This window comes from Dreissena polymorpha, chromosome 10 (assembly GCF_020536995.1).
Source record: "Dreissena polymorpha isolate Duluth1 chromosome 10, UMN_Dpol_1.0, whole genome shotgun sequence".
Lineage (NCBI taxonomy): Eukaryota > Metazoa > Mollusca > Bivalvia > Myida > Dreissenidae > Dreissena > Dreissena polymorpha.
The window spans coordinates 27187707-27213774 of record NC_068364.1 but is presented as its reverse complement, the minus strand read 5'-3'; the positions used below and the strand labels follow the sequence as shown (position 1 = coordinate 27213774).

General features: G+C 33.7%; 2 protein-coding genes across 7 annotated transcripts in view; both read right to left on the bottom strand.

Moving 5' to 3' along the window:
- The window catches only part of LOC127847297 (dnaJ homolog subfamily C member 7-like), a 186099-nt gene that overhangs the window by 38162 nt on the left and 121869 nt on the right, over positions 1-26068 (bottom strand). The window lies entirely within an intron of this gene.
- LOC127847282 (microtubule-associated protein futsch-like) overlaps positions 1-26068 on the bottom strand; it is a 114437-nt gene that overhangs the window by 61761 nt on the left and 26608 nt on the right. The window contains exons 1-2 of one of the 6 annotated variants that reach the window (XM_052379091.1): positions 6783-7109; positions 4440-4801 (exon numbers count right to left, since the gene is read on the bottom strand). The exons of 3 other annotated variants lie outside the window; for them this stretch is intronic. In XM_052379091.1, coding sequence (XP_052235051.1) covers positions 4440-4466 — 27 coding nt within the window. In that variant the 5' untranslated portion in view covers positions 4467-4801; positions 6783-7109. Of the gene's footprint in view, positions 1-4439; positions 4802-4967; positions 5422-6782; positions 7110-26068 lie in introns of those variants that run through there. 2 more of the 6 variants (XM_052379093.1, XM_052379094.1) reach the window with 2 other exon arrangements.

Sequence of the window (26068 nt, the reverse complement as noted above, 5' to 3'; positions counted from 1 at the left end):
TCTATTCTGATTATGATATAACTTTTAACCCTTAAAGCGCTGGAGCTGAATTTTAAAGGCCTTTGCAAACAGTTTGGATCCAGATGAGACGCCACAGAACGTGGCGTCTCATCAGGATCCAAACTGTTTGCTATTCTGATAGTATTGTTTGAAAAAAATCGAAGAAAATGCTAACTTTAGAAATTCAGCAGACGACATTTTAGCAGACGACAAATTTCCCAGCATGCAAAGGGTTAATAATCTTTAATTTATATTCGCTGCTTAACAATCCTTATTGGATTTAAGTAGAACATCTGTGTCCCATTTCCTTTGTTTACTGCATTTTCGAGTATCTGCGCTGACCCCTGATTGTTTACAACACACTTGCGACCTGACAAGGTTATTTGAATATTAATGATGTTGATATATTTATCTTCACCTATGAAAAACGTGTCCGATGATATTCGCAAAATTGTGCTATGTTAAGTCTACGCGACGATAAGTAGTCCAAAAGTCTATGAAAGTTTCTTCAAAAAGTAATGTTATTTTTTTGATTTCGCATAAAAATCACAAAATATTAGCTCTGATCTTTCTTTTGGTACCAGAATAATAAATGGGAAACAATATTAAGTATGTCGCATTTATCATTAAAAACCAGGTGTTGGGGAATTTTCAACGAGGCCTGAGGTCGAAATAGCGGCGCCATATTGGAAAATTTGATTAAGCTGATAGCATGATCGATAACCGTGGTCTACCGTGGTCTACCATGGTCATCGTTTTGCCTGGGCAGGCTGCTTCTTATGGTTTAAAACTTAACAACTAAAGATTACACTATGACTGCCTCAATTGCACACAACAGGACCAGTCCATAAATGCTAAAAACTGTAACAGCCAGTTAAGGTTACATTCTGTTAACTTCAGACCAAAATAACATTAATTTTAAAAGCAATACTATTACCAGAAGTATGCAAATAAGCATACAAATACTTGATCCAAAAATTAACGTCTGTAATAAAAAGTGGTCATTGAAGACTTGAGCAACCAGACAGTGATGGGAACTGCCAGTTTCAAGAAAAAAACACTTATAGGCTCGATCAAGACGACAATTTGAAGCCTACTGTATACAAATGTGTCATTTTATCCCTGTTTACGTCTTTAAAATGTCACAGGGGTCAGTTTTTACGAGAGATTCTGCTTTCTTTATTGCTCTCAAAAGAACAATCTTATGGTAAAATATCTACTACTCATTTACCGCAACAAATGACTCTGCGGCCACAAAAGCTTTAGAGACATAAAGCTGAATATATTCTTAGGGAATGGACACTCTTGATGATAATTTGTATTCAAAATTGTATATATTTAAAACCGAAAATATCCCCCTCAGCAGAACTTCCCACAAAACCTTATTTCTGAAAGAAAATTGAATCTGCCGAGACAATAAAACAAGGAGATAGGAAGTTCTTGTGGCAAGTGCTTTATAAAGACGTGTTGTGGATTCCTCGAGGGTAGTATGCCTAATAATGACGTTCCAAAGTGGTCAATCGGAAAATCGAGTTTGTGACAAGCTATCATTTTGTCCATCGGCAGATTTTCAAGGAAAAATTTGGATGTCAAATCAGCAGAAATTTCCATCTTATTGGCGTAAATAGTGAGAAAAAGACTAACACTTTCAGTATTGTTTCAATCAGCAGATTTCCAAGGAAAAATTTGGATGCCAATTCAGCAAAAATATTCATCATATTGATGTAAATGGTGAGATAAATAAAATATAACTTGTAGAATTTTTCCCAGGTAAAATACTATATTTTTTCCAACTATTATCCTACAACACAACAGTAAGAAGACAACCTTCAGGTATTTTCATCTAGGAGGTATGCTCAATAAGCACATAAAAAAATCTTGCACATTAAGAAACTAACTAAGGTGACACTGATGGCTCTACCATTAAAATATGAACCATGTCATGTGAAAATGGGTCTTATGCAATATGCAGTTAGCGAAGCTCCAGGCCAGCTTGGACATTTGCAAAGTCTCACCAGTCAGGAGCTACACTAATTAGGCTTTTAAACCTTTCATGACTTTATAGCCCACAACTAGCTTCTGACAAGACTGCGTGAATGCGCAGGCTGGTCTGGAGAAATTCTGGTCCAATATGACATAAGACCCATTTTCGCATGACATGGTTCATATTGTAAAGGAAGTAAACTGTAGTGACCAGGTATTCAACACCAAATGACCCAGTGACCAATATATTACTGGGGCAAATGCTCAGACGAAGATTAAAAGATTGCTCAGAAAACGTGGCTTTATAAGTGCCAAAAGCTTTTTCTTCACTCTGACCTAAATGTGACCTAGCTATGGACCAATTGCATGAGCATAAAATGACTCTTTGTCATTTAACAAATTTGATTTAAAATTATATGAATTTTAGCTATAAGATTACAGTCAGTAATTATTTTTCAAAGAATAATCTTTGGTCGCATTAAAAAAATGTGTTAACATATTCATGACATATCATTTCTTAATTTACATAATAGTTCATGAGTGCATTATTAATTCATGTAAACACCTTGAAAAAGCTTACCATCTTGATAGTAAATCTGTCATAATGATGCTTTTATTGGCCCTCAAATCACACTGAGTCACCTAAAGTCATTGACCACTTAGCCTATGGTCATACTAATCACAACAACACACCTAAAAGCAACACACACCTGTTGTAACTTAATATCAGTATATGACATTAAATATTACTGTAAATATTTCTAATAGAGGAGTAATCAAGGAGAAGCATATATCCTTACCACAACTATTCAAACCACATTAACCACCAATATAGAACTTTATTAAAGATTAACCAAGAATGTGGTTTTTGAGAAATCTGATGACATTTGCATTATGTCATAATGAATCTGAGATTTAATACTCAATACATTTAATATTTTTTAAATAAATATTTTTAAAATTTGATGAAACATTGTATCTCTTTAACTTTTCTATATTATATGTGATACTTTCAGCGTCCACAATTGACGTCAACCCGAACCCGCATAAAGTGGTGTAGACAAACAGAATTAAGTATGAACAAGTTTGACCACTTTGGCACCACACTTTTAGCCCTAAAATATCATAAACAAGACAGCAAACAGACTGGTTTGACCCTTAATTACCGCCCACAAAGGTAGATAGTAGAAAACGATGATGTATAAAAATAATGTTGTTCTACATCTAGAACAACCGCATTTCCACATCACCTTACAACCAATATTGTTGTTAACAATTTTAACAACGTTTGTTTTCTTTTGTGGACATCATATCATACCATTTTATTACAATGATAGATCATTCAGTCACAATTAATACTGAAAGCTTGTTTGTATCATTTAGCATGTATTATGTTGTTTTTATGTTGAAGCACGACACAGACTTTGTCCAACAACTTTGACCTATGTCGCTTATTTGTGTTATCTACATTAAATACCGCCCATTGTCTTGTATTAATACCAATTTATCAAGTCCAAACTAATTAAAGGAGGACTTAAATTGTATCATTAAAGTACTTGATATGACAATCAATATTATTGTATCGTCTAAATGACAGACCGTGTGGCGACATGAACATGTTAATATAAATTGATAAGTTGATTAATAATTGTTCAATCGATGAATTGATTATTAATTGATGTTTCAAAGTGGCAAGTCAATACCTTGCTAAACTAAAGCTGTCATAAAATATCAAAATGCCATCAGCTACGGCAGTTTAAAGTGAAAATTATTATTTGTAAATTAAGATTTATAAATATATCTTTCCAAGTTTGTACGTAATACATGTCAATAAATTACAATATATTAAGTTGATTTATTTTTTATTTTTTGCATTATTGTTTTATTTATTACAGTAACATGTGTATGTGTTTTATACTGCTTTTCTTTGGTTTGTTAAGGGATGATAAATGAAGTACTTATATGGCTATTAAAAACAAGAAAACGTCGGAGACGGGTGATGCTCCCCAAAGTGTTTTTTTTGTCATAATATTTCACTATATATTCAGATAAAAGGAAACGTCTAGTAGACGGGGGGACAAGAATTGCACTATATGTACAGTTAATGGAAAATTTCAAAGGGCCATAACTCTGTGAAAAATCCTCCGACCAGAACACGCTGATAATATGCACATCTCTTGATAATGATCAAGCTTCCCATAAAGTTTAATTGAATTCCAGTCATTAATTGCTGAGAAATAGCCAGGACAAAAATTGTGCATGGACGGACACTGACACACGGACGGACAGACAAAGCGGCGACTACACGTATATGCTCCCCCCAAATTTTTTTGGGGGAGCATAATTATCTTTGAGATTTGTGTTGAGCCTCTTTTCCTGGGAAAGATTAAAGCAAGAACAGTGACTTACCCTCAATGATCTGAATATCCGAGACATAAGCAAAAACAGTGACTTACCCTCAATGATCTGAATATCCGAGACATGGTCCTCAGGGTTCACAAGTAGAACATTAAAAACAAATTTCTTTCTGTTCTTCTGCCAGATGTTAACACACTGTAATTTCCATGCAGATAGGCTTTGATTAAAGGCTTCAAAGTGCACCAGTCTTCAAATAAATCATGTTTTTATTCCACCAACTGGCAATTCAACCGGTTTGGCGGTTATCCCAAACTTAAAACAATCACACCCTGACTGTCTCCATGATCCATTAATATGAGGTCAAATTTAATATCAAATTGTTCCGTGTCACATATTTTTAAATGCTCAAGTGCTTATCCCTCTCAGACATGTCAAATTTAATATTCAATATCAAATTGTTCTGTGTCATATAAAATAAATGCTTTAAAATTCTTAAAGGGACCTTTTCACAGATTTTGGCATGCTTAGAAGTTTGTCATCTAATTGATTAATGTAAACATTGGAACTAAAAAAGTTCCAGTTTAAAAAAAAATGAAAAAATAAAAAAATGTAATCGATATACTGACCGTTGAAGGAAAAGTCTACCACTTATACCACTAGGCCATCAGTGCTGTCATTAAAGTGCATGAAATGTATACTTTATAATTATAGTCAATCCTCTAATACAAAGTAAAATATGCGTAAAATGGACATTTTAGCGCATGATAAATGCTCAGTTATAGTTACCGTTTCCTTGCAAATTACTACAACCAAAATTTGCAAAATTTTATTGTGAAACTTTTTTTTTCAATCGTCAATTTATTAAAACATGAAAAGGTCCCTTTAAGTCTCCTCGTTCATAACAAATCTTAGACATACATGTATGTCAACCACTTGAGATCTTGAATTCACGTGGACAGTTCCTACAAGATTTTTGACAAGCAAACACAGGCACAAATATCACATCTTAAATCTTCAAACACATGTTCATGTCTATGTACTTGAAATCAACTTTCCTCTATCTGATAAAGAACAACACTTAGTGATCATATGAGTGGAGCTCTGGGAAAACAGGGCTTAAAGTGTGTGTATACTGTGTTTTCCCAGATAAGCCTGTGCAGTCTGCGTAGGCTGATAGGGATGACACTTTCCAAATAAACTGGGTTTTGCTAAGAAGAGATCTGCTTTTAAACGAAAAATACCATAAAGCAGGGCCCTAAATCTATCAAATCTGCCTCCGAATTTCGGCGGCAGACCCCCAGCTGAAAAGTATACTTTTTTCCCCTTTTGGGGGGAAAAATTCCCCCTAAAAAAATAATAATATTTTTTGTTTGTTTTTTTTAATACAAAAATGTGTCTCATGATTATTATATCTCAATTCCATTTCAATTTAATCTTTTCAAACATACTAAATTATGAAAAATGCAATGAATATAGTGCAAACATGTACAAATGTAATAATGAGAGAGTAAGTAAAAAAATCCCCCAAAAAGAGAAACGCCGCGAAAATTCCCCCTCCTAAGGGCTGCGGACCCCTTCCCCCAAAGTAGTGTGAGGGCGCTGTAAAAGCAGAAAGTGTCATTCCTCATTAGCCTGTGTGGGCTGCCCAGGCTAATCCGGGACAACACTTTACACATATGCATTAAACCCCATTTTGCCAGAGCAAGATACATATAGACTAAGTGTACATACCAAAAGCTTCAGAAGATTTGTGTTTTCAATCTCTCATACTGTTCAGTATTAAATGCATTTTTTTGTTAATATAATTTAAGCACAATTTTAAGATAGCAATAAACAGGCTTTTAAAAGCATTTAAACAGCCTCAAGGCACTTTCACAGCTCATTAAAATTCAACAGAAATTAGATAATGTCAATTATATAACCAGATCTGATAATAAATATGTTTTACTATCACAATAACTAGTTGACAAGGCATTTTAATAGAATAGAATAGAACAATTGCATAATCAAACACTCATAAATGCAACATAAGTATCGATAATTGCACAATTTGAGTGTTAGTTTAAACCTATTTATTTTAGCTCAATTGCATCCAAAGCCTCAGGCTTATTGAAAAGCATCGAACCAGTTTCCTGGGCCTAGAACCTGAGTACTTGACGTCTTTCGGGAGAACGCTAAAGAATTAAAGAACGCTCCCTCAGTAGGGATCGAACCCGTGACCTCCCGTTTGCTAGGCAGGCACCATATCCATTATACCACGGCGACCTTGTGTCTTAGCAGGATAGTAAAAAAATGTCAAATAAAACCTTAATTTACAGATGTATAATCCATTTTCATCAGGAACTTTAAATGAAAGAAAAATTATAACAATAACAAAATGTCTTTCCCAGAAATAATTTTTAACACCCTTAACAAGCTGAAGCAAATGTTCACAACCTTACCATCAGCTTTTCAAAAGTTTATATTTTTAATTTTGTTGTTGAACTCTTACAATTTCAAAAAACACATATTTTTGTCAACTCCACTAAATTTTCCTGACACAGTCTAGACCGAAACACTGTTATTTCACATAACCATGAAACACTCATTAAAATTTCAAATATTTCAACTCCTTTGCCATTACCACTTGCGAGACATTTGAATCACAGCAATCCAATCTGAACATTATGAAGAAATATTCGAATTTGCATCAAAATCTTCTTTGTGGCCATCTGTTATGTTTATCACTTTCATTCACAATCGTTCTCCATTCATTCTGTCGTTAATGTTTACACTGTTTACACCACTCTTATCGCAAATGTAGGACACTAGGTTGTCTTTAATACAACCCTCCCCCCTCCCCTCCGATACACAATACAGAACTATTTATGTCATTTAAACCCAAAATAAAAGGCATAAAACTTGGCATAAAATGTCCGTCAGTCCACCAATAAATCCCAAAGTCCCATAAAAATGTCCAGACTAATTATTACCGCTTCATTAGATTAAGTAAGAGCCACCATTATGCTTAGTACATTTATGAAAATTTAGCAGTTTGCTGGCTTAAAGTTGTTTGTACAACCTTTATTGACGTTTTGTCAATTTGTAGCTATAACAGACAGTTGAGTTGCTTTTAATAAGAGACATTTACTGCAGCCTTACATGGCAGAATGTCAATATTTTTTTTATAAAATGTCAATTCATGAGTTAATAATATCAAAAAGAATGTAAGGAGTTACCTGCATTAAGTAAGTTGTTTTAACTGCCTCAAAAGTGATATACAGAAGCAATATTACACTCAGATCACATTAACAGGTATCTGTTTTGAACATTGTATTATATGAATTTGGAATAAGACAACAATTTCGAAAGTAGATGTTTTTGTTGTTTTTTCTTGAAAGAAAACTGTCAATTTTTTGTTTTGCATGTATTCTTGTTATAAAATATCTCATGATAATTTGAGGATAAAAAAAATCAAATGAAACATCCAGTTTGGAAGTAAATTACATTTACGATATGCATTTAGTAATGCAAGTTTCAATTCACTTGAAATTTGTCAAGATGAACAAATACAACAAGTAAAAATGCATTATAAATGAAGTTGTGAAAAAACACAGTTAATTAATGCTTAAGGAATTCTGATTTAAAATAATTATGATTTTCTAATTTTCTATCACTGCAACACAATGAACTGAGTAACAAATGGAACAAAAGATACACTAAGGTATATACAAATCATAACAACAACAGCAATAGGGGGAAGTTAAACAAACATTAAATTTCCTCAAATCATTGCAACAATATAACTGAATTAATATAGAATTAAAATCAAGTGTCACTTTGAAAAAAAACACTCATCGAGTCTGACTTGCTCTGGAAAAAACAGGCTTTAAATCAGTGTGTTTAAAGTGTCGTCCCTGATTTACCCATGCCTGTGCAGTTGGCACAGACTAATCTGGGACGACCCTTTCCGCATAGACTGGCTTTTGAATTAGAAGCTTCTTTCTTTGAACAGAAAATTCCACAAAAAGTGTTGTACCTGATTAGGCAGCAATTACATTAGAGACACATCAGGAAATGACTTAAATAAACCCTTTCCCACTTAGATTTTGACGCATTGCAGTCCCTCACATAGTTTCATTTAATTTAATACCTAATTCTTACAAAATTCAAGTTTTAAAGGCTTCATTACCAGTTACTGATGAGCAGCAAACAGCATAAAGCCTGAACAGACTGCGAGTTGCTTGCAGGCTGTTCTTGTTTTATGCTGGTTGCAAAAGCCATTTCCACTTCGCTTCTTAGTCAGGAAAGGGTTAAATAAAAAATTCCACAAAAATATCGTCCCTCATTATAAGTAAGCAAATACAAGAGACACAACAGAAAATGATTTAAATTAAGAGCCTTAGAGGAGACTGCTCCGACACTTTATTCGGGAAATCAGAGTCGACGTCCACTGCCCTAATGACAAAATATGTTTTACATAAATCGGACATACATTACCCACTAAAGAGGGTCTCAGCTAAACAATACCCCCCTCTAAACCCATGGTGACATGCTATTTTCGCATCCATCTAGATGACTCAGATTACACATAACACTTCTCTGAGTCCTCTAAAGGCTTGCAAACGAATATTGAAATTGTGCACTCTTTAAATTGAATTAAAACAATTTTATTGTATCGTATATCTTATTAACATTTTCTGTTCAACTTCTTTTTTCGTTAACACATTTAAAGTAGCAAACATAAATGAATCATATTGATTCATTTTGATTTTTAATTTGATAGACATTAACTACTCATATAGCTTTTGTTACATATTATGTTCATAATTAACATGGCCCTGTTTCTAACACATGAACACATGTTTTTATTTCCCAGAAAACTAATCAGTTTGTAAGAAGTTCTTCTTCATTTATAAAACTAAAATTGTGTGGTATAATAAATAGAAGATTATAACTTGACCTTTTGACCTTTACCTTTTGACCTTGACATTTTGCTTTACAGTGAGGCCCAACAAGGTTCAAATCATTTTGGCACTAATTCATCATATGCATATGAGCCGTGCTCTGTGAAAAAGGGGTTTAATGCATGTGCGTAAAGTGTCGTCCCAGATAAGCCTGTGCAATCCACACAGGCTAAACAAGGACTACACTTTCCACCTAAACTGGATTTTTGCTAAGAAGAGACTTCTTGAAACAAAACGTATAATAAAATTGGAAAGTGTCGACACTGATTAGCCTGTGCAGACTGCACAGGCTTATCTGGGACAACACTTCACGCACATGCATTAAAAGCCCTTTTCACAGAGCACAGCCCATATGTATAAAGCCCTATTTTCGCAGAGCGGCCCCCTCATATTAAATTGAAACTGAAAACTTGAAGTATCTTGTTTGCATAAAATGTAAGTACCAATAAACACATTTATCTATGACATATTGCATGCAGGCAGCCTTTGCATTTGCTCTGAACTCAAACCACAAACTATGAGATATTTAGACAGCGCCACAAAAAAAGATTCAACAGAGCATAATACTCATAATCTCAGTGGATTCCTTCATCCGTACAGAATTTCTTATTACACCGTTATTATAAGGGACCTATATAATCTTCTCGGCTCATTAACATGTAGGGAAGGTCACAAAATATGATCAGCCCTCTATCCTACAAAAGCTTGATTCTAATGAAACAAGCTTTCCGACAACCCCAGAAATCATCGGAGAATGAAGACTTAATTTCTTGGAACCTCACGCTGAATTTAACCCATCCACTCTCTTCCATTAAAAATTTGACCTGATTGCAAATGTTGGAATAGTATTTTTGCAGCGTTCACAACATGAAAATCTGACTATGTTGCATGCAATCAACAAAAGAGGTTTCAATATATAATTTAGCCGTGCTCTGTTAAAAGGGAGTTTAATGAATGTGCGTAAATTGTTGTCCCAAATTAGCCTGTGCAGTCCACACAGGGTAATCAGGGACGAGAATTTCCGCTTTTATGGTATTCTTTGTTTAAAGAAAGTCTCTTCTTAGCAAAAATCCAGTTTAAGCGTAAAGTGTTGTCCCTGATTAGCCTGTGCAGACTGCACAGGCTAATCTGGGACAACACTTTATGAACATGCATTAAAACCCCTTTTCACAGAGCACGGCCCAATTATTTTAGACTTAATTTCAAGTATATTATATGTGTCTTGTTCTGATAAAACTGGGCATTATACATGTGCATAAAGTGTCATTCCAGATTAGCCTGTGCAGTCCGCACAGGCTAATCAGAGACAACACTTTACGCCTAAACTTGATTTTCGGTAAGGAGGGACTTCCTTGAAACTAAAAATACCATAAAAGCGGAAAGTGTCGTCACTGATTAGCCTGTGCGGACTGCACGGGCTAATCTGGGATGACACTTTACACACATGAATTAAGCCCAGTTTTCTCAGAACAAGACACATATAATGCAATATATAATACAATGTACAATTAGGACCAATGTATTTCTTTTGTACTCCGATTGAACAATGTATGACTAAAGTTCATTAAGAAGACCACAAACTAAATCACAAACAGGTTCATGAACAAGTTCATGAAATACACTTACTATGGTTCATTAACATTTCTTGAAAATAACCCAGTTCATGAAATAGACTTGTTATAGTTCATGAACAATTTTTGCAATTAAGCCCACTATATCATTCACTTTAGTTGATGAAATCATGCACTTAAGGTTAAGTTCATGAACACATCAGTCATTTATTGCTCATGAACAGTTCCATGAAAGTTTCGCAAGGAATTCCATTCCTGACAAAATGATGCATTTGAGACATGCTCTCTGAAAAGGGGGTTTACTGCATGTTCATAAAGTGTCAACCCAGAATAGCCTGCGCAGTCCCCACAGGCTTAGAACAGCAACAACCCTAATTCTGCCTAAACTAGATAAACTTGCTAAGATAAGACTTTCTTTAAAAGAAAAATATCAGGCTAATCTGACACTTTACGCACATGTTTTATGCAGTAAAGCCCCTTTTCACAGAGCACGGCACATTTCCACTATCAAGCAACTGTGTTTACCAAGAGGGTCACCATAGGGAGTCGTGATTTTTTGGGTTTCAAATCTGGCACCATTCCCAATGGATAAAAATTTAAAAAACCCTAAAGTGAGCCTAAAAATTCCCAAAATTGAAATTGAAGGTTTTTAAAAAAAAGTCTATGAAATTACTTCCAATCCAGCTCTATAAGTTGAACTTAAATAAGTGTAGTATTGAAACACTTTCATTCTGTGAAGCATTTGTTAGCAAAACAACCACATTCATTTTTTTCCAATTTTAGTCAAAACACCGCAATTTTTCCCAATCCAAAGGGACGTGGCCCCATTGCCAACATGGTGAAAACAACATTGCGGAGCCTATTGTAAACGAGACATGATTTGACATCATGCTTCGACAAGAAAAGCTTTTAACTAAACATTCAAGCAAAGTAAATCTTGTTACTTCAATCATGTTCTTTACTAAATATTTTTCTTGTAAAAGTGTGAATCCAGAAGTCTTACTTTAAGCGGATTTCAAACTTAGTTTCTAACAAACATTTTAAACTGTTATTATGGTATTTTTTTCTGTATAAATTTTCCCTATTTAAAGTGCTGAAAGATTTTAAAATCTCCAATGTAACTTAACCACTTTTCTACAAAATATGCATCAAGACATAGTATGGATTGCATTAAGTACATTTACACGCATTTTTGCTATTTTTCAACACCTTAATCTTATCGTTGATAGTTCAAACAATCTCAAATCCGGACCACATGTTTTATCACCTAATGAATTACTCCTGATTACTGCCGCTGATATATTTTGATAACTAAACTAATTCATTCATAACTCACAGATAAAGGTGAGCCTAACCAGACACTTATACTTCATGACTCATCTCAAATAATCAAATTGGGTATAATCTAGCCTATATACTGTTGGGCATTGGCTTTTAAAGCTGCTAATAGATGATGCCCTATCTATGACATGGCAAAGTCTGCTCCCCTACCATCAACAGCTCCCCTACCATCAACAGTTTTAAGTGTCAGATTTAACAACAAATTTTCATTGCTGACAGATATCCAATCTCTGTTACTTTCATGAAATCTTCCTACCTACCACAGGTTTTCTTACAGATTGAAAGCAGATATTTAGATCTGATTTTAATCTTTAGATTGTCAGTTATTTACAATGGAAACATTGTTTATTTTAGGAAATGGTATCCTACATATTCATTTCAACATTTCATACAAAATAAAGTGAGTCTCACTCCGGGAAAACAGGGCTTAATGCATGTGCTTAAAACGTCGTTCAAGATTAGCGTGTGCATGCTGCACAGGCTTATCAGGAAATACACTCTCTGATTTTTATTTAAATAAGAAAAGACTTCATTTTAAGAAAAAATGCAATAAAAGCGGAAAGTGCCATCTCCGGAAAACGAAGGGCACTCCCAAAGCAAACGGACCCAATCCCAAACCGAAATTAAAAAAAAAAATCCCAATTTCAAAAAGAAAAAAAAACAATTTTTTTTTTTTTTTTTTTTTTTTTTTAAGAATGAAGTGTCTTATAACTTGTGTGACTAACCAGTGTTTGTTTTGGTAAAAAATATCTGCTATAAGGTTTTGACTGTTCAGTTCTTATCTCAGAGTGTAACTGTAACTGAAAAACAAAACTGCAGTACTTGAATTAATGTTAAACATGCCCAATATTGCATCTGTTTATATAAAGAAGACAAAATAACAAATAAAAACAAATTTATTTGTTAAACAACTGAATTATTTAAGCATGATAAATTCACAATTTTTTCCCACATGAGCCTATCATTGAAGCAAAAATTCCCAAAATGGCCAATTTTGTCCATAAAAAATTCCCAATTTGGTCAGACTCCTTTTCCCAAAATAGGCAGAAAAACCCCTGCAAACTTATTCATTTAAAAAGCTATCAACCGAATACAAAAATGTCACAACAACATTATTTTACTTACATAAAGCTGAATCTTCATCCATCATTTTCAGGAGAAAAAATAAATGCATTAGATTACAGTGTATTAGGTAATCCATTTTTCATCCACCATCAAAAACCTAAACAACACCATGCAATGCTATTATAATTACGAAACAGTTTTCATAGCATTTCATAATTCACCATCTCAACCATTGAGCAGCAATTGATCAATCAGGGTTAATCAGCATTAATTAACATTCCAAGGTGTAAACAAATGATGCCTTTGAAGCGAGAAATCAACACTGACTTTTAATTGAATCAAAATAACAAGACATCAACAAAAATGATGTAAAACAATATATTATAGCTAGATATTTCATCAATTAAAGTCAAATTAAGGGCAAAACAAGGTGGGAGGGCTATTAACTAATTGAAAAATATTACCTTCAATTTAATACTTAACCCTTTGCATGCTGGGAAATTTGTCATCTGCTAAAATGTTGTCTGCTGAATTTCTAAAATTAGCATTTTCTTCGATTTTTTTCAAAGAATACTATCAGAATAGCAAACAGTTTGGATCCTGATGAGACGCCACGTTCTGTGGCGTCGCATCTGGATCCAAACTGTTTGCAAAGGCCTTTAAAATTCAGCTCCAGCGCTTTAAGGGTTAATTCTGTAATTTGAAACAGAAACTGAGGCTCCAGAACAGGCATGTGGCTTATGGCTTGCACTGTGAACCCTGATAATTTTAATTCCACACTAGAAATATATTCTATGTTTTTCTAAGGACCAGTAAAATTGAGCTCTGGGGAAACTTTGCTAATTGGGGAGGGCTCTTACGGCCTAAACTGGATTTTTGATAAGGAAAAAAATCCTTTAACTGAAAGTTCCATAAAAGCAGAAAATGTTGGGAAACACTAACGAACACATACGTATTACGCCCCGTTTTCCCGGAGCACAACTTATATTATCTCTGTTTTTTCTAATGACAAGTAAAATTTCACTGCGTATAATGATGTCATAGAAAATTTTCATATCGTTCTGTTTAAAAAAATAAATAAATAAATTACGTTTCATTTGTTATCTACGATAATAAAACCAATATTTAAATAAATTTGAACAACACAAAGTGAAATTTATTCTGCTTTAATTCGTAAATCATCCACAGTCAATGCGTCCCAGTCTAGTTTGATGGGCCACCATTTAAGAAGTCCATTAAGGTTACATTTCAGAGCAATTAAAGCGTGCCACAGATGTCGGGTGTCTGCCATTTGACCCTTTATAGTATAGTGTTTCCATTGCTCCTGACCCATAAATAATCGCCACACAATTCCACCCATCAGTCAGTAGAAAGGTCATGCTCCCTATCTGACCATTTATGGGGCTACTACAGTTTTTATGGCTACTATCTTTCATTCCTGATTCATACAAATCATGTTTCATGGGTCATGAACCATTCAGAAATACAAATAAACAGTGCATTATACAGCCATGGTAGCTTTATATATTCATAAATTCATAAATGTAAACACCAGATTTTATTTCACCAAGACTACGGTCAGAGATAAACAGGTCAAAGAATTAATTATAATACATATAAACCCATTTATGCCTAGCGTCTAGAAAAAAGGCCTAATGGCAAACAGCGTAGACCCAGATGAGACACCGCATGATGCGGCGTCTCATCAGGGTCTGCGCTGTTTGCTTGAAGGAATTTCTGTAAGAAACATTCTTAAAATATATAAATAAGTATATTAGACATGCTAATTTTGGAAATAAATTGATCCAATTTAGAAGGATGGGAGAGTCCACTAGGTGTAAATGGGTCAAATTTGGATCCAAAGTCAGCCCCATTCCCAATCTCATAACCCTTTGCATGCTGGGAAATTTGTCGTCTGCTAGAATGTCGTCTGCTGAATTTCTAAAATTAGCATTTACTTCAATTTTTTTTTCAAAGAATACTATCAGAATAGCGAACAGTTTGGATCCTGATGAGATGCCTTATTCTGTGGTGTCTCAGCTGGATCTAAACTGTTTGCAAAGGCCTTAAAAATAAAGTTCCAGCACTGAAAGAGTTAAAGTGTATTTTTAATTCACCCAATAAAGCTCGATTGGTCATTGTCGGCTCGGGTACTACTTAGATGTACCCCGGGTACTCTTGAGTATAGTTACATGTACCCTGGGTACGGTTAAGTTAATATACTTAAACGTACCCGGTCGATATTTAAAGACTGTACCCGAGTTGTATTCCAGCCCAAAATCTGATGTCGTAAAATGTGCTACTGATTGCCTTAAAACGATAAACAAACTTCTATTTTAAACAAGAGCTGTCAGATGACAGCGCGCTCGACTATTCAAGTGCTTGACAGTATAACGTAAGCCATCATGGAGAAATTGTTCATATTCAATAATTTATTAGACGATTTTTCAAAAGTAAAAAAAGGAAAAAAAAAAAAAAAATTTTGGGGGGGGGTAGGGGGGGTTTAGAGGGGGGTATAATGTGGAGTGTTGTCATTTATAAGACGATCTTTCAAAAATAAAAAAAGGAAAAAAAAAATGGGGGGGTATGGGGGGGGGGGTTGAGAGGGGGGTTTAATGTGGGGTGTGGTCATTTATAAGATGATCTTTAAAAAATAAAAAAGGGAAAACAATTTATTTTTGGGGGGGGGGAGGTGGGGGGAGGGGGCAATGATTCTGGGTTGGGGCGTGGGGTATTGTTTGGGTGGAATCCATTGTGTTATTCAGGTAAGTGTTTTTTTGTGAAAGTATTAATAAAATCTGATCATAAATAAAGAAGTTATGGCAATGTAAGCAAAACGTTCAATTATCAAAGTACAAAAGGGGCAATAATTCTGTCAAAATGCTTGATACAGTTGTCTGCTCTTGTTTGTAGGTTGGGGTCATGATGGTAAACAAGTATGCAAAATATGAAAGCAATATGTCAAGGAACACAGGAAATATTTGGGGTAGTACGCAAACGTTATCAATAATATGCATATTCTAAGTATAAAAAGGGCAATAATTCTGTCAAAATGCTTGATACAGTTGTCTGCTCTTGTTTATAGGTTGGGGTCATGATGGTAAACAAGTATGCAAAATATGAAAGCAATATGTCATTTAGAGACATTGGAAATATTTGGGGTAGTACGCAAACTTTAACATAGATTTATCAATAATATGCATATTCTAAGTATAAAAGGAGCAATAATTCTGTCTAAATGCTTGATACAGTTGTCTGCTCTTGTTTATAGGTTGGGGTCATGATGGTAAACAAGCATGCAAATTATGAAAGCAATATGTCAAGGGACATTGGAAATATTTGGGGTAGTACGCAAACTTTAACATTTGCACGCTAACGCCAACACTAACGCGAACGTGAACGCTAACGCTGACGCCGGGGTGAGTAGGATAGCTCCACTATATATATTTCATATATTATAGTCGAGCTAAAAGTGCATCAACATTCTTTCTGAGTATGAGTATTTATAATATAGAGGCCATTTAACAGAAAATTGACATAAATGTTAACATAATTAATTTTAAGAAAATAGACAACAACCGATTTAGCGTTAAAATTAGCGTTAAAATTCCCGAGTACGTTTTAGTATATTTACTGTACCCGGGGTACATGTAAGTATACGTAAGAGTACCCGGGGTACATTTAAGTAGTACCTAAGCCAACAATGACCAATCGAGACCCAATAAAGGTGTCAAAAAAAATAAATAAAATAAATAACTTTTTAAACACATAAACAAACTTTTAGTTCAATCTCTTTCATAAGCTCTATAATTTTAACATAATTCAATATAATATTAAAAACATTTTTATTCATAATTTTAAGTATTTTTCAGCAACAAAAAACACACCAAAAACAATTCCAAACTTTAGTCAAAACCACTTATCAACATTTTTGGCAAACAAGACTTAAGTCAGTTCTTGTAAAAACAGACAATCGAGATATACGCCAGAGGAAGTAAATACTGGAATAGGGAAGTCTTCAGTGAGTAATAAACGGCTTTACTCATGCCATTGCCAATGTTATCATGTGAAAATGTGTAATATACAACAACAGGCGTCAAATAGTCGCTAAAACTAAAGAAATGCAGGCATTTCTACACCATAAAGTGCTAAGTAATTAATGGTCCCAAAAGTGCTATACAATATGTTAGCCAGAAAATATTGGCATAGACTCAAAATAATGGTAAAATGTTCCTATTAATTTAGACATAGCACTATAATATTGACCTGCTACGTTTTCTTAAATAATGTTTACATGAACTTGATTCGAAACCATGAATAAAAGGAAATAACAGGTATTATAATTAGATATTACATAAAAATTGTGAGGCTTTCTAGAAAAACTGGGCTTAATACATTGATAATTTAAGTAAAGTGTCATTCCAGATTAGATTGTGCAGTGTGCACAGACATTAATCAGGGATGACGCTTTCTGGTTTTATGGAATGTTTCATTCATATTGTAAATATGCTTAAAACCATACATATTGCCTTACACTTTTCAAATAAAGAACATGGGTAAAACCCTACTTATACCATGCATACTAATTTATAACAGGAAACCATAAAGTGTTTTTGTAATTGTATAACGCATTTTTAATAATCACAGAAATGAGCAGAGATGATTTTAAAGTATTCAACATGGGTAAAGCTAGTTCTGAATTGCCACTACAGGAGTATCAACATTTATTGAAGAGAACAACACACAGGGAGCTCTTATGGTCCTTTGACTCGATTTTTATTCCAACCAGACATGCAATCCAATCTGATAACATTCCAAATCCGAGTAAATATTTCATTAATGGAGAATAAAATGATACCTGATACGGTGTTATAAAACTCGGAGAGGCCATAGCCAGATTTAAAATAAAAGAGCCTTTATTTACATATAATTTAAGTGAAACTGCAAGACAAGGTTTCATTCTTTTAAGATATCAATTTATTTCTTGAAAGATAATTTTCTTAAAAGATTTCTTTTCTTTTGAATGATATTGCCCCTGCGAAATGTTGTTCTGCAGTTCACGAATAATTCGTGAACTGTTCATGAACTGTTCGTGAACTGAGTTCATGAATTGTTCATGAATAGTCAGTGAACAGAAAATGAGCCAAGTCTGTGAAATGTTCTTGAAATTTTAGTTCATGAACTGTTCATGAACACTAATGGCATGAAGTGTTCATGAAATATTATTGAAACCTAATGGCATGAAGTGTTCATGAACTATTCTTGAACCCTTATGGCATGAAGTGTTCATGAACTATTTTTGAACCAGTATGGCATGAAATGTTCATGAACTATTCATGAACACCAATGACATGAAGTGTTCTTGAACAGTTCATGAACAACACAATTTTTGAAAAAATCTTCAGGGTTTTGCTGATCGTGAACAGTTCATGAACATTTTTCTTTTATTTTTCAATGGCTCATTTTCTGTTCATGGACTGTCAGTGAATAGTTCATGAACCATAGTTCTTCAAGAGTTCATAAACTGAGGTGGCATGAAGTGTTCTTGAACTATTCATGAACAAGAATTTGTCAATTTATGCAAAGGTTATCATAAGTGTTACCAAAGCTCAACAAACAGGTCAGGGTAAGAAGAAACAAGTCTTGTATTAGCACTTAACATATTGATAGCAACATATAACAATAATTTAAATATTACACTTATAACTGAGATACAAGTGGTTTGATAATACTCTTTAAATTTCATAATACAACTTTGCACTATATGTTCATGAATAATTCATGTATTAAAAAGATTTTGAATAGTTTCATTTTCAGTTCAAGAATCATTTACTAATCAATGGTTTCCCTGAAATGGTTACACTTACAGTGGCAAAGAACTTGAAATGGAACCAATGGCTGATCAGTTCAGCCGGTAATTTATTAAAGACTTACATTTTCAAATATAACATAAACCATGTGCCTTCCGTTTCAACTTCCTGTGCACACAATATTCTTCCTTTGTAAAAACAGCAATGCTATGTACATGTTTGAGTTCTTGATATCATCTTAAACTGTTCTTGAAATAAGATGTCCTTAAAACGTTCTTAAACTTGTCTTTTAAGTCTTCCAAGAACAATGACAGATCCTTTTAAGAACATATTGGATTCTTAAAAAGTCCATCATATGTTCAAAAACATTGTGTAGACCTGTTTAAGAACATCAGAAGGAAACATGTTGTTAAAAACAGTTCTTAAAGTGTTCAAGAATAGTTAAAGAATAATTCAAGAACAGGAAAGGTCCTTAAAAAGTTATTGAACTGTTCCTGAAGGCAGTTCTTGAACAGTTCTTGTACAAATGTTCTTAAAATTCTTACATACACTGGTGAAAATACTATGCATATTCATACTAACTTCACAGGTTTCACATATCTACAAGATTAGTATGCTAGACATTTCAATATTACTTTCAAAAATATTTATGAAACATGTAGCACAAAGGAATTCATGAATTATTCATGATGGATCCTCAAAGTCTGTCTCAAAAAAGTCATCAGAAATAATTGTTAATGAAATGTTCATTACTAAGTATTTATGGTTAGATGAAGAACTGTTCATGAACTTTGAAGTGTTCAACAAAAATTCATAAACTGTTCATGAACGCGTCTTAAGAACAGTTCATGTCCAAAAGTTCATGAACCAAGATCAGGAACTTTTTGAGAATGGTTCATCAACAATTCCTGATTGGCTTGAAATGTTCATGAAATCATGAACAACATTTCGCCAAGGTGGTACATGCATGAAATGAAATTTTAAATAATTATCTTTAAATTGGGGACATATTTTGTTGGAGTGTTTACAATTAGAAAGTATCTGTGTTTTGTAAAAAAGATTATTTGTTAACAACACTATCTAAATTATAAACATTTTAGCTAATATAAATGACCCCACTTGGACACAAAAAGTGTTTATTAATCACATTTCAATTTTTTTTTATTAAGTAAACAGAAGGTTTTAGTCAATTTTTTTATGTAAACTATACCTTTCATTTTCAAAGACCATAGTTGTTATTAGTGATCGGTCATTTGTTGTTAAATGCAGAGATTTCAATAGTTTTTGAAAACGGGTAGTCAAATGACCCTGTGCTTGAAATTTTAAGGGGTCAAATGAACTTTTCAGGGGTCAAAATACTAAACACTAGATATTTTGTTTGTGGATATTATTTGATTGCTCTACAAATATAGCTTTGTATAACTTTTAGTATATCTTGCTTAACTAAAAAACAACTTTTTCTATAATAAAACATACATTTTATGTTAGTTTCATGGTAACATTTGCATCAAAATGATGCAAGGAAGTTAATTTGGAAGAGTCAAAAGTGACAAAATTGCAAAATGCTCAGATAAAAATGCAGGATTCTGTTTTAATTGAAATCCCTGTAAAAGAGACAATAGAACTTTTCCAGAATGTTATCCATCATCAACTCATCCAACATAGCAAGTGAACATGCACAGAAACACTAAAGCGCAGGGAGCATTTGAGCAATACTTGTAGATAAGGTTACATCAATGGTGTTACATTGCAGGAGCACGTAAACGCTACCTCTTTTTCACATAAACAATCCTTAGCTACGATTAATTAGGCATATTATGATGGTCAGACATGAAACTTGTGTGAATCAACATGAAAGGTGTTCTGTATCAACATGAAAGGTTTTGGTTTCATCAATTTTGCAATTACTTAATTAGCACCACTTCTGTTAGACCAAGCAAATGCAGTAATTTGTACCACTTCTATTAGACTTAGCAAATGCAGTAATTAGTACCACTTCTGTTGGTCAAGCAAATGCAGTAGACCAAGCAAATGCAGTAATTTGTACAACTTCTGTTAGATCAAGCAAATGCAGTAATTTGTACCACTTTTGTTAGACCAAGCAAATACAGTCATTTGTACAACTTCTGTTAGATCAAGCAAATGCAGTAATTTGTACCACTTTTGTTAGACCAAGCAAATACAGTCATTTGTACAACTTCTGTTAGATCAAGCAAATGCAGTAATTTGTACAACTTCTGTGAATTTCAAGCAAATGCAGTAATGTGTACAACTTCTGTTCGATCAAGCAATTTGATGCAGTAATTTGTACAACTTCTATTAGATCAAGCAAATTCAGTAGTGTGTACAACTCTGTTAAAAAAATAAAATGCAGTCATTTGTACCACTTCTGTTAGACCAAGCACAAGCAGTAATTAGTGCTACTGTTCTTAGACCAAGCAAAATGCAGTTATTTGTACCACTTCTGTTGTTCAAGCAAATGCAGTAATTTGTACCACTTCTGTTAGACCAAGTAAATGCAGTAATTTGTACCACTTCTGTTAGACCAAGCAAGTGCAGTAATTTTTACCACTTCTGTTAGACCAAGCAAATGCAGTAATAAGTACCACTTCTTTTCTGTTGGTCAAGCAAATGCAGTTATTTGTACCACTTCTGTTAGACCAAGAAAATGCAGTAATTTGTACCCCTTCTGTAAGACCAAGAAAATACAGTACTTTGCAGTAATTAGTAACACTTCTGTTGGTCAAGCAAATACAGTATTTAGTACCACCTATGTGAGACCAAGCAAATAAACTAATTAGTACCACTTCTGTTGGTCAAGCAAGTGCAGTAATTTGTTCCACTTCTGTTGGTCAAGCAAATGCAGTAATTTGTACCTCTTCTGTTGGTCAAGCAAATTCAGTAATTAGCACCACTTCTGTTGGTCAAGCAAATGCAGTTATTAGTACTACTACTGTTGGCCAAGTATATTAGTTTTATTCGACACCAAATACCAGGTACTGGTTCTTCCCACAAAAAGCCCCGAGAGTATCTATATACGAAAAAAGGCTTTTTATTATAATCAAGCGTATGAAAATATGTTTTAATTAAAATTATAAACTAATTAATATTTGTATTGATGGATTGAATAAAAAAAAGAAAAAAAAAAGAATGTAAACATGTTTGAAATCATTACAACCAACTACACCATTCTACAAAATGCTTCAGTTTGTTTCCATGGCAACCATATGGCTCCCTTAGCCCAGGGGCAGATAATAATTGTGACTGCATTCAATCACCTCGACAACCACCCGGTGACTCAGTTGACTACTCACTATTGATTGGTTGACATAACCAAGGACACTTGAGTACAGGTAGCTGCAGAAAAGTTTCCAAGCTCGAAAGTGTGCAGTGAAAATCAATCAATTATGAAGATTCTACATCACTCAAGTACAAATCAAACAAGACCTTGAAATAGTGCACCCATTCATCACCTGCAAATTCAATAATTTTGCAGCAAGCATTCTATTTCTGCTATAATGTGCCTTGCTCTGTGAAAATGGGGCTTGATGCATGTGTGCAATCCGCACAGGCGTATAAGGGACAACACTTTCTGGCTAAATTAGAGTTTCACATAGAAGAAACTTCCTTTAAACCAAAACTGCCATACAAGCAGAAAGTCTCATCCCTGATTAGCCTGCGCAGACTGCACTGTCTAATCTGGTGCAACTCCTTACGCACAAGCATTAAGCCTGGTTTTCGCAGAGTGCAGTTCAATTAATTAAATGTGAAGCTTGGTTGTTTCCTGTGCTCTAAATTGGTTAACAAGATTGCACAATGATACCAATCAGTAAAATGATTTTCAGGATACGATAGGACAAAATCTCTATTTGATTTCTCTTTTTTTATCTTTGACATAAAAAAACTACTGTAAGTATATTAAAATCCTTCGTTTTCTCAAGACTTTGTTTTGTCCTTTGACCTTGATTTGTGATGTTGACCTATTGAATAAAGTGAGCTGGTTCTTGCATGTGACACTCTCTCTGGTTATTAGAAAATCCATCAATGCTCAGGACACAGTAATATGCTCTGGACAACGTGTCAAGGATAAATTTCCAAAACTTGAACTTTGAACTTGACCTTGGACCTAAATGTCATGCTGATTTCTTAAGGCAAGTTGATGAAAATGTTTGAAGAACAAATTTCCACAATTTGACAATTTGAAGCGTGACTTTGACCTTGGGCCTAGTGGTCTGGTTCTCACACACTACATTTTGTCTCATCATGCAATCTCTTGTGCCAACTTATTTAAATTTTAAGTTTTAAAATGGTACTCCATGCCTTTAGTTGGGGCTTATCAAGAATTGCTGACCAATACAGATGAGCAAAATTGCAGTGAACACCTTGTAATTACACAATATGGACATGGGCATTTTACATGCCTGTAAAGAATTGGAATGAATATAGCTGACTCATATTGTTACATATGTTTCTGTGTGTACCTAGCAATACATAGGAAATAAATAAAGAAAAGCAATGGTGGTATAACTCTTTGTAAGACTGATTGTTTTACACCTGAGTCAATTTCTCTCACCATTTTATGATGTAAGTACCCCTGAGAACATAAGAGCTATCTGGAAAGATGCCATTTTCCCACAGTAAAAATGAACATTGAAAACCTACCTGGTTTATTTCAAAGGAAAACGAATGCTGTGGATAATTGAGTTTTCAAATAATTGTTAATCACTCCACATACAGGGGACTGATCCATCACAGTCGTTTTGTTGCTCTGCACCTAATGTGAAGCTGTGATAACTCATGTTTGCTTGCTTTATACCTTATGTGAGGTTGTTATAACTCACCATTAAGTATCATTTCTCATGTCTTTCAAGAGTTCATGATATTCATATACTGATTTGGGTTTAAAAAAGCTTATTTGGGTTAAATAGCTGATTTAGGTTTAAAAGAAAGCTCATTTGGGTTAAAAAAAGAACTGTTTTGTGTTAAGGAAAAACTGTTTTGGGGTAAGAAAACTAATTTGGGGTAAAACAAGAACAGACTTTTGGTCATTATTGAAGTAATTGTACAGATCCACTGAAGACAACTTAAATTGCTTAATTAAAATTTCTTTATTAGATCATTCCTTTCAACATGGTTATATTTTATTTTATGGGTAAACATAAATATTATTCATATAAGATTTTGTTATAATCTAATAAAAGTACAAATTTAAAAAAAAATTGGGTGATCTTTCTTTTTTTTTGTTAAATGATGAATACATGTTTCATGTGGGCTACAAAGTACGCAATTATTGATAATCTAGAGTCATTTAATTGATAAACTATAATCAAAACAATAATTGATAAAGTAGAGGAATTAAATGTCGAAAGACTGGCTAATTAAGAACATAAAGTATACACTTAGAGAAATATTTGATCACATCATAAGAATAAAACAACAGAAAATAAATGAAAACACAATTCTGAAAATTCATCTCCATATTGTTACATTTTTGGGAACTTCAGCATGATCCGCAGAGAATAAAAAGAGAACATCCTAATACAACAGGTTAATCTAGGACAAGAAAGAATTTAGGAGTGTATTCATTCAAACTAAAAATCAGGGATAATAATGATGTGTATTTAAAAGTACTAATCTGCTTTGTATAATTATTGTCACAAACTTAAGTACCAGCAATTATAAATTAATAACATAAAGGCACGTCCTAAACCAAAATCTTCTTAAATTTAAACTATATAATACTTAATCCTAAATTGCAAATCAAATCCATTAATCATGTTTTTTAAACCCGACTAATTAGTTCTTCAATCATCAATTGAAAACTTAATTTTCTATCATGCATACACTTGAGAATGTCCAAACTTCAATAGGTTTCCAAAACAATCATGTCATTAATATACTTGTGTTTGTTTTTTATAAATATTTATGTGCTCTTATAACATAAGAAGAGATTGTTGTTGTTTTTCATTATATTTTTCCGTTTTGTCGGCTGATTTTTTTTTTATTTCTGTGATAACCTTCAGTACACAAAGTGTATTTTAATATTCTTCCAGCAATGTCCACTTAAAACACGCGATCTAATTTTAAGAAATTAGCAATTTATTTGACATAACATAAATTAAACAGGCTGCCTAGCGTCTAGAAAAAAGGCCTTGGCAAACAGAATAGACCCAGATGAGACGCTGCATGATGCAGCGTCTCATCCAGGTCTGTGCTGTTTGCTTAAAGGAATTTCTGTTAGAAATATTCTAAATATAGAAATAAATATACTAGACATCCTTAATTTTGAAAATAAATTTATCCAATTTAGAAGGATGGGAGAATCCACTAGGCATAAATGGGTAAAACAGGCTGCAACAACACAATCAACAACAAAAAAGTACATACCACAGCATCTTTCATTCTGAATGAAAATCATTTATAATCCAAAAAAGTCCTGATAAAAAAATTGTTTTACACACTTTTTACAATCATCTACATTTACACCAAAACGCTTTTGTCTCCAAAGAAACTAAACTGACAACAGCTGAAATCTCAATTAACCCAACTGTGCACACGCCAACCAAGGTGTGTCCCCTATTGGCGTCCAACGATGCATCAGGTGTCAGTTTACAGGACCGTTAAACTGCATCCTGTGATCACAGGGTCAGACTCCATTTCCGATCATCTCACAATGGCCCCTAACTTCACTGCAGGATCAGTGTTAAAACTTGAATTGATTTATTTCTATGGAATAGGGGATGAATGAAAATTTATCTTGCCTCAATTGGAGATAATTCCCCCAGCATGCCTTTGTCACATGTCCCCTATACACCCGATACTTTCATAATGAAGCTTTTTTTAAAGGCCAAAAAAAAAAAAAAGAAATATCTGTTGCTTTGTTGATGAGGTTTTCTTTCACAACAACAGCATCTTCATTGTTCTTCAAGTCAACTTTGGGGCAGAGTATGCTCCCAATGCCCAATCATAAAAAGTACTTTTTTTATCTCAAATG